We start from the raw sequence: 14,939 nt of genomic DNA on the forward strand, positions 1-14,939 counted from the left end.
CACGCGCATCACAAACAGTCAGCAAGACATGTTTATTAAACTTACTAAAGGTGCATTTAAAAACAACTTGAAAGAATGAACATTAACATGAAAAATCAAGTAAAGAAAGAAAAATCAGTCTTTGCAGATGGACTGGTTTGGCTTCTTCTTCTGGCAGCCTTTAAAAACTGTAGTTTAGGAACATGGTGTGTGTCATTTCACCCCACGACGAATTTTGCTGTTCAAAAAAAAAGAGAGAACAAAAACAGTGAGTGTTTCATCTTATCACACAAATGGATTTCACAGAAAAGAGTCGCTCTCACCTAATCAGAGATGGCTCCTTGTAACTGACGGTGACCTTGCATCTCCTGCTTCTCCTTTGGTTCTCTTTATCTGGGTTAGCAAAGGTGTTGGTCACTGACGTTAAGACCCTACCTGCTGCAACACACAACACCATTTTCTTTCTCACACAGCCACTACATGACTGCTTTATGCCAAGTAAATACACCAAGTTTGTAGTGTTGTGTTTTACCCTTTATGAAATGGCCTACAAGAACAAATTAGTCGAAACGAGACAGCGACAACATGAGTATCCCATTGGTCTGTCCTAAAAATAGATTACCAGTGATGGGACACTGACTTGCTAAGAAAAATGATAACAAAATAAAAATTTTACATTTACTTATTTAAAGGGGACATCAAACCTAAAAAAAATACCTTGACAAAAATATGTTCTATGCGGCCCCACTAGTCTTAATATGGTGTTCTGGTTAATATTTTGTTAGTAGAATATGAGTTAAGCAGCCAAATCCAGCAGTTTTTATTTATATCAGGAGGCGGACATTTTGCCAGTTGCTGTCGAGTGAAAATGACATCAAAGTTGCTCAGGTCTCAGGTAACAACCAATCAGTGGTGTAGTGGTCCCTGGAGAAGTGGGTATACTCTAAATTTTACTTACGTTATGTAATGTAAAACGTATTTACTGTGAGGTAAACATTAATATGTTATCTACTATAAAATTAAACTACATCATATAAGTTAGTTAGGGCTATACTACTTTAAGTTATTGTATACAGTATACAATGTTTGGCATATAAATGGATGAAAAGTTATTTGGATAGTAGATATCAGTACTTACAGTTTAACAATATACAATCAAAACACTTGAAGATTACTCATGGAGTCCCCCAATGGTCTGTGCTAGGCCCCCAAATTATTTATATTGTATATAAATGATATCTGTTGTGTCTCAAAAATATTCATAAGTGTCTTATTTGCTGATGACACAACTCTCTACTGTTCAAGAGTGAACCTGAAGCAGCTTCTGACTACTGTGGAATATGAATTAAACACATAAAAAAAATCCCATTTTGACATGAACAAATGATCACCAAACTTAAATAAAACAAAGTTTATAGTTTTTGTTACTAGACAAACCACACAACAGGTCAAAATTATGGTAAATTCAATTGAAATAGAAAGAGTGTATGAAAATCCATTTCTTAGAGTAGTTATTGATGAAAAATTATGTTGGAAGTCACACACAGAAAAAAAAATCTAAAGGAAAATGTCAAAATTATAGGGATACTCTCTAAAACTAAGGACGTCCTGAATAAGAAATCATTATACACATTATATTGTTCATTATTATTACCATATCTGACCTATTGTGTGGAAATCTGGGGAAACGCATATTAAACAAATACCGATCCTGTTTTCAAACTGCAAAAAAAAGCCATTAGAATAATTAATCTATCAAAATATACAGAAAAAATACAATGACAAATACAATACAAATACAATGACATTTTACGACTTAGTTGAGTTTAAAATAGCACAAATAATGCATTAAGTACACAACAATCTACTCTGCCACAGTACTCAGAAGCTGTTTAAAATTAGAGAGTCCTTCTAACATAAGGGGTACAAGTGTCTACCAAAAAATCTAAACAAGAACAAATATTAAGCAAAGGTGTGTTTCTGTAAAAAGTGTTAATTTGTGGAATAATTTTGGAACTGACCTCAAAAGATGTCAGTCACTTGCTGAATTAAACAAAATTGTTTAAAAGCAAAGTTTAAAAAAATTACTTAAATCAGACATGAGCTGTTAAAATTGTATATATGCTGTAATTTCTTTGGATGTATCGGTATGAGTGTAATGAAAATTGTATGTGAGTATGAGGATATGATTCATAAATGTATTCTGGTATATGCGTATGAATTTCATGTACATATGTTGCTGGCAAATGTGCATATGTTTAAGTGCACTTGCATATATGACTAAGTTTATAAATGTTCTTTTGTTGAAATACATTAACCTTATCATTGAATCTACATAAAACGAATAAGGGGTAGGACTAGATACATTTTATACTTCCTCCTACCCCTTTTGAGCATATAAACTCTTTTCTTTCTTCCTATTCTCATTTTTCTTTTTTACTTCAACTTATATTTTCATCTTGTAATGTGTTTTATTTATGTGTATATGTTTAATAAAACCAAACCAAAACCAAACGATAACTTGGTTAACGTTACTTAGACATAAAAATAAATTAAGGGCGGGGGTGGGGGGATGGGGGGGGGGGGGTACCTTCATAGGCCCTGAGATAATCTCTGGTCCTGTCATTTATTACAGTTTCATTCATCTTATTTTGCAGTCTGGTATAACAGTCTTTTAAAACTAGGTTAATTATACAATTACTGAAACAATTATGGTAGTTCTCTACATCAGTGATTTTAAAATCGGGGTGTTAGGGTTAGGGTTACCCCTGTGGATACGTGAAAACACATCAGGGGGCACATGGGATTTTAAAATATATTTAAAAAATAGCATACATGCAAGAAACCATCTTTTTTTCTTTTTTCTTTTTCCAGTTTGGGCTTTTATTTAAAGTTAACTGAACTATTTGTTTTGAAAACCAACCTTTACCATGATCCAAAAGGAGGACTTGTTATGTTGATAATTATTGCACAATTATTTATTTACCATTATGACAATTACTTCTTTCCTTTTTCTTTTTTTTTGACCGATACATAGCGGGACTGTGGCCAAAGTTTAAACCAGTTCCCAAATTAAAACCAGACACAAGATGGCACAGCACTGTTTTGTTTTGTTCATCCAAAATGCTTTGCGCTGGTTGGGGGTACGAGGCTGAAAACATATTTTGCAGAGTGTACATCACTGAAAAAAGGTTGAGAACCACTGCCCTACATAATTCTATTCTAGCTAGTTTAGGGCTAAATTGATAACTTTAGGATAACGTTATAACATTATAGCCTAGCCGAAACGCACAGATCAACTATAACGTATTGGCGACAAAAACCTCCTCTGTACAGTGATATTGCCAGTAGTTTAAAAGTTAACAATGATTTATTTGGAAACAACTTTAAAACATGCCGGTAAATGATGTTTTCATTGTATGTACAGTATATGTCCGGATCGCCTTCATGCTGTCACTCACTGGAAAGACGTTTATTTATTTCTGTCTCACTCACATTTACTATCATCTCGCAGGAGACGGAGCGACCTGTCAATCAACTAGAGTGGCATTGGCACCCATGCGTTAGCAATAAAGTCCTCGGCATGACCCGCCCTACTCTTTCTTTGATAGGCGCATCAGTTCTCATGCCTTTAATTAACCAATAAGACAGCGAGTGCAGGCCAGCCAGTTAGAGGCAGCGGAGAGTGGGTCATGGCCACTGATCTATATATTCCAGGAGGATTCAGAAGTGGGTAGACGCAAAATTGAGGATTTAGAACTGGGTAGACACGAAACTGACTGAAAAATAAGTGGGTATACGCCGTATACCTGCGTACACCCAGGACTAAACCACTGCAACCAATCACAGCTCATCTTAAAAAAAACAGGTGAGCTGTGATTGGTTGTTGTCTGAGCCCTGAGCAACGATGATGTCATTGTCAGTCGACAGCACGTGGCAAAATGGCTGCCCCCTGAGATGGATAATAATGGCTGGATTTTGCCACATTTCTTAATGCACCAAATAGTCTACATTTTGTTTACAAATAAAATAGTGTTCAATGGGGGGGGGGGGGGTAAATGCTGTTATTTATTTTAAAAAGGCAAAAAATTTTTAGCTGTATTATCGGCCAATGCTTAGTCCCAACTAGTCAAAAAAATAAGTTAAAAGGTTGAACAGTCTCCTGGAAGAGATTGCGTTTCGGCACCGAGGATCAACTGCACAAAAAAAAAATACCAACGTTTATGTGGCCTAAACTAAGTTCATTATCAACTTACCAACAGAAGAGAGAGGGGTGATCAAGGCGGTCTCATCCATCTTTGAGGTGTGTTGTTTAGGACTACAAGTTACACAGCCTGGCTCCGTGTCTGCAATAGAGATGTTCAACCATGGTGGCATCTCATCAGTGATCAGGTCACCCAAATGTTGACGAGCTGCTTCACCTTCATCTGCATCGTCTGCAGACATCTCTTTGGACAATATCGTCGTGTAGTTCATAGCAGGCATTTCCAGCTCAGAAATGATCAATGTCTGTCTCAGATTTCTCTCGCTGTTGCCGGGTGGAGGCAGTTTGGATGTCTTTCGATACCGTTTAGAATTTCTATCCGCCCTGGACTTTGACTTAAATATGTAATTATCTTCACCGTGTAGGTTAGGATCATCCAAGAACGCCAAGTCATTACAGAAAAGGGAGTCAGTGGGATCTGAAAGATAAGCCACATCCTCCTCAGGACAAATCCCTTTGCCATGACATTGTTTGTTCTTCTTCTTGTCCTTTGCATTATCACTAGAGTCATTACTTTGTTGTGATTTCTTCCTTCTGGATATACTTGAGACCTCCTTCTTAGCTTTTTTGGACTTCTGAAATTCATTCCCAGCAACAAAGAATTCCTCTAGTGCCTGTACGTCATCTTGGTTCTGACTGCCATACAAGTCTACTGGAAGGCTTCCTGGATCCTGAGTGGACACCCAAGGACGCTTGCAGGAACTTGGCATGGCAGCAACAGAACCTCCGTCTCTGGTTGCACAACTTTCCAAGGATTCTTGTACATCCCTGGTGGAGTCCTTATTGTTTGACAGCAGTCCTGGTTGTTCTCTGATGTGCGCAGTGTGATCTACAGATACATCAAATGTTTCTCTGCGCTTTGACTTGGGATGTCCTTGAGACTTGGAGGACTCAGTGTTGACCTGTGTTTCATATCCACCTGTGGGATGGCTTGATTCCTCTAACTCCGCAGTTTGAAAATTTTCGCTTTGGTCATTGTGGTCCACTGTTGACCCACCATTCTCTTGGTCAAGACGTGGCAACATTGACGTCATGCTGGTGATCGAGGAGCCCCTTTTACTTTTCTTCCTGGATTTCCTGTATGTGATGTTTGACCTTGTTTGTTCTGAAGAATCTTTCTCGGTGGGTAACTTTGCGTTCTCGTTGGGTTTAAAGAAAAATATGTCATGACCCATGACATTATCAGCCAAGGCAGGACAGTCAAAATCACCAGAATCCACCGCTGACTGTGTGATTTTATTCTTTTGACAGCTGCCAACTTTGGAATTTACCATTTTGGGAATACGCGATGTTAACTTACTTTGAGACTTGGCTTTGGGATGCCTGTTAGAACTTTCTGATGCATGCTCGTCTCTGTGAGAGGTGGTAGCACTAGGTTCCGGCTGTGTCTCCCTAACACTAGACTGTGCCCCGTCCATACCTTGTGAACTGTCTGTTGGATTTGACACAACAACGTTACTTTTTTTCTTCTTCTTGCATTTTGGTTTCTGCAGTGCTTTTTCCTCTGCTGATTGATAAATGGCAATTTCTGCAGCGTTACTTTGAGTCATTTCCATTGTTGTATTGAGGACTACATTTTTTTCTGGCACAACTACAATAAAATCACAAGGAGCGTTGACTTCAGCATAAGGACCCAGTGTTTCAGCAATACTAATAGCTGAAGATGTTTGGCTGCTCAGTCGACATAGCAAAGAGTTCATGTTGGAACCGGACTGAGAGCACCTGACTGACAGTCTATTCATGTCCTCCCTTAAGCTGTTGGACTGGTGGGCTGACTCCATCTGGAGTGCCTGCAGGTTTGAACACCTTTTCTCATCATCTGTTTTTGCTGTGGAGTTGTGGAAAGTAACACAAATCAAGGCTTTCAGTGACATAACAGAGAAGCTACAAACACATGCTTTATGCAGAGACAAAAGTATTGGGACATTCTACCTAGCAGGTAAATAAAATAAACATATCCGCCTAAATTCCAGGAAGTTTAGTTTATGATACTTGTAGTCCTGGAACCAGAAATTTCTAAATGGATATGTGCATCAGTATCAGTTTTGCAGACACCGCCCCAAATGTTTCTGGATTAAACGAAAGAACTACACCCCCAAGCAGGGTCTTCTTTTAGCCACTGATAAATTACTCTTGACAAATTACTCTTGACGAAAGAGGTCCTAGTTCCAAGGTAAAGTAATCTTGGTCAAAATTAGTTTTGTGTGAACCACTACACTACTAACCATGTCGTTAATTCCAAAGGTTATGATGGTCTTGTGGTCAGGGAGGCGAGTAGGGCAGTGGTTCACAATCTTTTTTGAGTTGTGGACCCAATGCATAGTTTTCCATAGCACATAGCTAAGGAATGGTTGCACAGAAAAACTGGTTGATTGTAACCAAGTTGAATCCAAGTAGTGCACTGAAATGTGCCTTAATACAAAATTCATGACACCACTACTCAACAATTCCATACAACAGAAATAATTCTTAAAAGCTGATTAATGGATTAAACCATCTCCATCTCTCTAAGCACCTTTCCTAAAATGTTTCCACAACACAATATGTGCAATATGTCTCGGTAAAATGAAGAATTAAGAGAGAGGATAGACAAAGTCCAACATCTAATGGTTTTCATAACTGATTGATTAAGAGGTGTCCCAACACGTTTGCCTATACTGTATAACCGTAGTCATGTCCCAACCGTTGCTCAACTTTCTGCTCAGGAGAGGTAAGACTGCAGGCATGTTGTGTTCAAGAATGCCCACTTGAATTTCTGGATTGAGTTCCGTTGAATCCTTTGAAACTTCTGGAAGATCTGGTGTCACAATTGGAAGGCTATCAGGACGGTCAGTTAGAGTGAGATTAGATGTCAGACGGGGTGACAATTGTAATGTAAAATGAGCCTTACTTTTCAATTGGAGGATTGTTGGGGTCAGTTGGGAGGTCACTGTGGTCCTCGGATGGTTCAAAGAGTCCCTGTGGGGGTTTAATAAAGTAACTCATTTTAAACTGCTGCACATTTACATTAAAGAGTTCAAAACATACATAGAAGTATTCTGTATTAGGTCCCATTAGATGAGGGATGTCAAACTTGTTATAATCATGAGACACCTCAATATCAAGGGTGATATATATATATATATATAGCCACTTTTGAGCGAACTAGCCCTCCTCACACCCCCATTCCCCCCACCCCGCTCCACACAACCTACCTACCCCCAAGGTCACCCTTGATATTGAGGTGGCTCATGATTATAACAAGTTTATATATATATATATATATATATATATATATATATATATATATATATATATATATATATATATATATATATATATATATATATATATATATATATATATATATATATATATACATATACATATACATACAACTACTACTATTGTGTGTGTGTGTGTAAATTTTGACAAAACAATACAATAGTCATGTCAAAAAGGACACCTAGGAACTGCATGCACCAAATGCATAACGTTTTAATGCATATCCTTTAAGCTTTGTACTAAAATCGCACCACTTCTATCTGAGTGAAAACAAATGACATGACTACTACTCAAAAACACATTCATACAGTATTTGCTTAAAACCCTGGCTCCGAAACATCACAAATATTATCTCCTCTTAAAGCTTAGACCCCAAAGGCCACACTAGCGAATGCACAAATATTAGGCAAGACGTCAAAACCTGACAGTCTTGTCCCACTGCATAATTTTAAGACCTTATATTTAAACATTCAGGTGTTTTTTTTTTCCACAGTAGAATTTGGCTATTTTAAGCTATCTTGAAAGTCACTGTGAAGTTAAGCACCAATCAATTCAATACCCTACCTTCACAAATTTAGATCCCCCCCACACACACACAACACCACACCACAAAATATCAACATGAACAATTAATAAGTGTTCTACTTACGTTGTCAGGGAATAATTCAGCCACCATGTTCAAGTGTTTGAGGGTGCTGCTATAAAGGTTTTTCAAAATAAGGAGCTGTGAAAGAAAAAGAAAAAGTTTGTTGTGAGTTTGCAACTCAAGTTGAATGCCACAATAGGTGGCAGTTGCATTCTCATATATATGACGTGACAAGACTTCAGCTCAGTTTGTCATTTGTAAAGCCACCATTGAAGATTGCCTACGATGGCATATAGAAAAGTGCAAGGATGAACTAAAAAAAGAAGAAGCAGAAAACACAACTCTCTGTCCCGAGTCTGTGACAGAGCTAGAATTGATCGATTTAAATCCATATATTTGAGTTCATTTGCTCGGGCCTTTTTTTTATTCTTTTTTTTTTATCAATTATTTGTATGCGGCTTTAGCTCAATTTGCTTTCTCGCCAAAATGCCTGCTTACAAAAACATCATGGCAGGGAACAAACTAACTGTGCTTTCCTAAATTAATAGTTTAGAAAAGCAGTTAGTGTTACAAACGTAACGATTTTTTCACTTTACTGCATTTAGCAACTTTTTCAACTGCTCGAGCAATAGTTTTTCACAAAAGCAACTCATAACTTTATTACCTGCTGAGAAAAAGACAATGGGCTTCATTCACCAACCGTGCGTATGCAAATATATGTGCGTGAAACAACGCACAAATCTATGGTTCATCAACATTTTTGAACCTAAAATTGTGCATATTCTGCAAACAAATGTAGAACCTCCACAGACCATGCATATGTTAATTCAATAACCACAGACGTTTCGAGAAAACTTTATTTCCATTCATTGAACTGCACAATGCACCTTTTAAGTTAATAACTTAAAGGTGTATCTCTTGTTGCTGCGTATCATCGTATTGGTTCTCGATCCTGCCATTCGAACTGATACCCAATTCACACTTACTGCGGAACCGACGCGGTGCGCTTTCCGTACGGCCGCCGCACGGACTGCAATTCACACTGCGTGCGTTGCGTGAGCTGTCCGTGTCCGCAAATCTGCACCCGCCAGACCACAAGATCACGGCGGTTCGGTTCACACTGGAGAGTTGAGTTCACGCGATAAAAAATGTGTATATAGAGTCCTATTGGTAAACAATAGCCACACTTGCCTGGTGTCACATTGATATTGCTGGCACTTCCACCATGGGTAAGTACATTTTGTGATATTTTGTCATGTGCAATTTATTCTGAGCTTGTTTTTGTCTTAAATGTCCAACTCATGTCATGCTATGTAGTTAGCCAGCTTCCCTCCCAAAAAAGTGAGTTCGCAAACAGTTTTATTTTTAAACATACCGGATCTACCTTGATGCAAACGCTCGACTTCCTGTCCGGCTCGTGTAATTTCTTCAGCTTCAGGAAAATCCGCATGCGGTGTCCGAAAAAACTGAATGCTTGCGGAAACCTTCCACAGGATCCCTTGCGCACTGCAGCTGGTGTCAATTGACATGCAGACTCGAATGCTTTCTATTTACTTGCGGCGGCCGTACGGAAAACCCTCCGCGTCCGTTCCGCAGTCAGTGTGAATTGGGCGTGACATAATGACGTACGTGCTCATTCCTAGCACTTCGAGTGTTTGTAGCATGTAGCCCGTGAGCTTTGGACACAGCCAACCATCGTTGTAGCTCCACCGATCCCACTGCGTACTTTGAAAATGGCTGAGAGGATAGTCTTCCACATGGTTTTAAAAAAATGGCAAATGGACATTTGGCTTCTACTTTTTAAGAAAATCCTTGAATAAACCTTTAAATTTGGAATTTGCTAATAATAGTATCCATGAAAGGCTCTTCTAATCACTCTTAATCTCTGAAAGTTCAAGTGTGTGTGTATATTGCATGGATTAATCTGCCACTGTTTCTATGTTCACAGTTGTTACTCAACAATTGCTCGCCTGTAAAAGCATCTGCTCACATTGCCTGCTTAATATCAGGCTTTAAAGTTTGCATATCGATCAAGTACTCACGCACACGACAAAACAACATTTCCTGATATTTACAGTTGACAAACATAATATCCAACCGTCCTGCTTGCATCTCATTATGTCCTTTTCATCAAAATGAAATGTGTACTGGAGGAAGGTCTAATTAAAGACCCTTCTGTAAGAGGCATTATTTCTACATTATAAACATGCTAGCCAAATCCTCAACAGACAGTTCGCAATGTAAGCTCAACTAAATGCTTGGAGGGCGGATTTGGGGGAGAAACGTACAGTGGAACAATGGCAGTCAATTTGTGTAAAAGCCCAAAAACAGATCAAACTATTGCAATATAATTGGATGATGAGAGTGTATAACCCTTAAAAAAACGTAATAGGTTTGACCCTAATACACCTGGTACATATATTAAATGTGGTGAGGATAAGGGAACATTGTTCCACTGTATATGGAGCTGTACCAGATTACAGGAATTCTGGAGGAAAGTCAGAACAATGATTCAAACTATTTTGCATTTGAATAAGGGACTGGAGCCCAATTTTTTTCTGCATGGCCTCTACCCGGCTGAGCATAGACTAAATAAATACCAGTGAATGTTTGTGGATCTAAGATTACTACAGGCAAAGAGAGTTATAGCTCCATCATGGAGGTCAGTTGGAAAACCAAGTATTGTAAAGTGGTCTCTGCACTTGCCTTTGCCATAAATTGGTGAATTATTTTTTTTATGCTCAGCTTTATATCAGACCAGATTAGTTTTATTATTGTCATTATTATTATTATGCCTCCCCCCCCCACCACCTAATCTGCCACTGTAAACCCTGAGGCGTTTTTTTTTCAAATCTCAGCCTGCTTGCTTTTATTCGCGATCCCCATGCTGTGGAGCGCCCAATAATCACGGCCTTCCGTGACTCGACCTCTCCAATGAGGGTTTCAATGTACGTTGATTTTTAATTTTTTTTTATTATTCTTATTCACACAAAAATGCAATGTACATCATGGTGGAGGTATGAGCTCGGCACACGGGAGGCGACAAACGACGGCGAAATACGTACCTCGCTTCCTAGCTCTCAAAACACGGGACGCGATAAGCAGCTACGACAGCCGGCGGCAACAACAGACAATGCTCTCGTTACAATAGATTTGATTGTCTATTAAATTGCAAGGAATCAAAAGGTTTTCATTGTATACACTTAAGTTTCACTACAGCACGTAATTCCAGTATGAAGATCCATCTATTTCCTATATTATTATTATTAACTGTTACAAAAACCATTAATGAGATAGATTTGCAATGTCTAATACGGGAGGAAATTGGCAGAATTAGGGCGGGGAACGGCATGGAATCAGCTGCAGACACCGGTTGGGATTGTGTGGCATTTATAAAGGGAAATTGCCTGCAGGCGTGCGTATGTGTGTTTACACATTGTTTTATAAATCAAAACATTTTTGGGTGCACATAAGCTTTGGGTTTCGATCAGATGTACTTTTCTGCGCAAGTTTTCAGGCACAGTTTTAGCCCAGAGCTTTTGAGATTGCTCATCACCTCACCGTCTGCAGTTAAAGTTAAAGTACCACTGATTGTCAAACTCAACTAAGCGGGGCGAAATTCGTTCTCCGCATTTGACCCATCCCCTGAGGGAGCGGTGAGCAGCAGCAGGAGCCCCGCTCGGGAATCATTTGATGATCTAAACCCCCCAATTCCAACCCTTAATGCTGAGTGTCAAGCAGGGAGGCAAATGGGTCCCATTTTTATAGTCTTTGGTATGACCCAGCCGGGGATTGAACCCACAACCTCCCAGTTTCAGGGCGGACACTCTACCACATAAGTGTCAAACTCCGGCCTTCGAGGGCCGCAGTCCTGCAGGTTTTGGAGGTTTCCCTCTTCCAACACAAGCTGATTCCAATCAGCAGGATCGTTATCAGCCTTATGCAGAGCTTGCTGATGAGCTGATCATATAGCAACTGTGTTGGAGAACGGAAACATCCAAAACCTGCAGGACTACAGCCCTCCAGGACCGGAGTTTGACACCTATGCTCTCCCACAGGGCCACTGAGCTGTTTTTTTATGACAAGTGACAAGAGTTCAGAACACTTTTGAGAATGACTCTACATCCATGGGTTAACAGTAAATAATCTCACCAGTTTCCTGTATTTGTGCTTGTTGGTAGCCAAATTAAAGCATACGGACTCCACTGTCTTTGTCAGGTGCACGTTCTCTGTCTGTAGCAGCATGCACCTCTGCTTCTCAGCTTGTAAGGCAAGAGCCAAGGCCTTGTTATTGTTCTTCAATGAGACCTTGAAAAAGGATGAGGTGTCTGGCATCAAGAGAAATGAGAAGGAAAAAATGTTAAAATTTAGCTATTTTGATCTTGTAAATGTTATGACATTCAAGAAATCCAGGAAACTCACTGAGCACTTTATTTTTAATCTTGGATGCTGTGGCAAAATCCTTCTTGGAAGCCTTGACAGGCCTCATTGTTTTAAATTGCATCATAACTGGAGACGAGTCAACTTGCTTTAACTTGACAAATCCAGCCACCTTAAAGACAACATAATAATGATAATAATGCAGTTGGGGAAAAAAATGTATGTCGATGTAGCTTGTGACGATTCTGCAGACAGGAAACACAATATTACTGGACAAACATTGCCCTAGCAGCCACCCTACTGTAAACACGGTAAAATAGACCAATCAGAACCGTTCACGGCAAAATAACGCAAGCAGGGGTGTTTCTATGTAAATCTTATTTGGTACACCAGAATATCTTGTTGGCTAGATGCATCAAAACGTCAACTTGACTGTACGTACATTGTGTCCATAAAATAGTTAAAGTTAATAAGCGAGGTAGGCACAAATGTATAGTGACAGAACGTGGCCCTTTTACGTTAGTCCGACATTACCGTTAGCATTTGCCATCAACATTTTTGTTGTTGAAACGATTCTGAACTGTGTTTGACTCACGCAGAAGATGTTAGAAGTCAGGCGACTTGTCTAGTAGATCCTCTGAAATGTCAGACAAAAACTGAAACGTCTCTAAAACACGACTCCCTCAAATTTTGAACACTAACAAACTGCGCCGCGCTTCCGCTTAGCGTTCGCGAGGAACCAATCAGAAATGACTACAGTTCGATTCACTTCTTCCCCGGATTTGTCTGCTTAGGCTAAGCAGTTGGTTTTCGTTTGTGTTTGTGTTTTTTTTTCGTTCGCAGTACGCACGCACACTTGTTATGTGCTTAAACTGATTGACTTCTGCAGAATAATGGCTGTAGAAAATACTGTTCTACAGTACAAATACGCTGTAGTGTACATATTTAACTAATGAGTATGTCTGCTAAAGCAGTGATGGAGATAAAAACTAACAGACGTAGCTTATCCAGTCCAGTTTACCTTGTGGGCTAATTCACGTTATTATTATGCCTATACGTATACAAAAAAACACCAAAAAAAAACGTGTTTATTTGTATGAAATCAATTAAAAACAACCGGAGCTAATCGACCTCTCAATTGTGCTGGCTCGGCTTGTAATGTCTGGCTATTAACTTAGCTCGCACAGTAGTTAAGTGGGACGAAGAGTGTGTCTCAAAGCCGTCTTTTTGGGTGTGGGAGTCGGCTAAAATGTTCAATGAAATGGATTTTTTTGGATACCTGGCTCGTTTGAGGTCTTCAACCAACGATGTCTAATCCCTAAGTAAATGGGTAGGTCGAAAGCAGGTTCAGAACGTGTCAGAGAAATAAGGTTGTTGCGGTCAACCGGCTAGTTAGCATCGGATGCTAACATTAGCTAGTATGCACAGGACTGTACAAATGACAAGTAGTTAGTTAGCTAACATGACTTTTGCGCTCTGGGGGACGCTATTTAAATTATTACAAATATGATTTTTTTTTGTGGGATGGCAACTGCGCTGTTTTGTAGCATTAGCTGAAAATTGCACGGAAGGAAGTTTATCAGCCAGTGTCGCTAACAAAACGTAAGCGATTCTTTATTTGTGTTGTATGTTAATTATGTTAAATACTTGGCTGTGTCTCAAGATGTCAAACGCGCACACATACAGTACTCCGTAACGCCAGTCACGCTACCGCCTGTTATGGTCACATGACAGGGCGGGGAACGTGATGGCACTTCTGTAATTTTCTCGAGATTTGATGATCACAAATGGCATAACGTACAATGTTCGGACAGTTCTTCAAAGAGTAAGTCAATCATTGTTTTTTTGGGGGGGAGGTGGGTCATTTATGACACAATTGTGCATGTACGTATGGGTTTGTCACTTGTTGAAATATAAAGCTTGCAATGCCGATCTAATCGATCGTCCCTTAGTGTCAACGTGAGAATAATCTTCAATTCCTTTCCATTATCATCTAATTATTGTGCATTTTTGAGTGGTATTTGCCAACAAACAATTTTTGCTATTTTAGGGACGTCATTTTCAGATGTTATGGTAAACGTAGCGTTTGTCACGAACGATTTTTTGCAGAAGTTTCCTTAGTTGTGACAGGACAGCGGACTGCGGCCACTTTGTGTTTGTAGTAGTCAACCCCCCGCCCCCCAGCTATAAATCGCTTGTTATATGTATCTCATCACTTAATGTAGCGAATGTTTGTATTTTTCTGTAAAAAGCTATTACAACTGTTAAACCACTCAGTAATTTAATCGAAAAGACAATTCATTCGGTTTCCTTCTTGGAAAAGTAGGATAGCAAAATAAATACTTTAAAGAAAAACAACGTGTGATGGAATACATAGTTTTGGTATTATTTCAAAATTAGTTGCATATCATTAAATAATTGTTTTTCAATATTCTAATCATTATTTCAGCCATCCATTTTCTATAT

General features: G+C 39.1%; 2 protein-coding genes across 7 annotated transcripts in view; one reads left to right on the forward strand and one right to left on the reverse strand.

The window, feature by feature from the left end:
- Positions 1-13: 13 nt before the first annotated feature.
- Positions 14-13,896, reverse strand: sgo2 (shugoshin 2). 5 transcript variants are annotated; one of them, XM_086090997.1, is made up of 10 exons: positions 13,069-13,198; positions 12,516-12,645; positions 12,246-12,421; positions 8,157-8,231; positions 7,134-7,201; positions 6,927-7,060; positions 4,401-6,071; positions 4,236-4,325; positions 303-372; positions 14-217 (listed from the first exon to the last, which is right to left on the reverse strand). In XM_086090997.1, exons 2-10 carry the CDS (start codon positions 12,598-12,600, stop codon positions 193-195), a joined length of 2,394 nt encoding a protein of 797 aa, XP_085947123.1. In that variant the 5' UTR covers positions 12,601-12,645; positions 13,069-13,198; the 3' UTR covers positions 14-192. The 5 variants fall into 5 exon arrangements, with proteins under 5 accessions (XP_085947123.1, XP_085947122.1, XP_085947120.1 ...); XM_086090996.1 differs by having other exon boundaries at positions 303-417; XM_086090994.1 differs by lacking the exon at positions 13,069-13,198 and adding an exon at positions 13,753-13,896 and having other exon boundaries at positions 303-417; positions 4,236-6,071.
- The window catches only part of pikfyve (phosphoinositide kinase, FYVE finger containing), a 36,439-nt gene continuing 35,156 nt past the window's right edge, over positions 13,657-14,939 (forward strand). Inside the window, exon 1 of one of the 2 annotated variants that reach the window (XM_086090991.1) lies at positions 13,657-13,803. The gene's annotated coding sequence lies outside the window, so the exon portion shown is untranslated. The remainder of the gene's footprint in view (positions 13,804-14,939) is intronic. The other variant, XM_086090992.1, reaches the window with a different exon arrangement.

Source organism: Leptonotus elevatus, chromosome 12 (assembly GCF_054856555.1).
Source record: "Leptonotus elevatus isolate MCC_2025b chromosome 12, RoL_Lele_1.0, whole genome shotgun sequence".
NCBI lineage: Eukaryota > Metazoa > Chordata > Actinopteri > Syngnathiformes > Syngnathidae > Leptonotus > Leptonotus elevatus.

Excerpts from the sequence above, each read along its gene's own strand:
- sgo2 (XM_086090994.1), bottom strand. The coding sequence starts at position 12,600 with ATGATGCAATTTAAAACAATGAGGCCTGTCAAGGCTTCCAAGAAGGAT. Across the intron at positions 7,202-8,156 it reads CTGAATTATTCCCTGACAAC|GGACTCTTTGAACCATCCGA; the intron begins GTAAGTAGAACA and ends AAACCCCCACAG. Across the intron at positions 218-302 it reads AAGGAGCCATCTCTGATTAG|CAAAATTCGTCGTGGGGTGA; the intron begins GTGAGAGCGACT and ends TTTTTTGAACAG.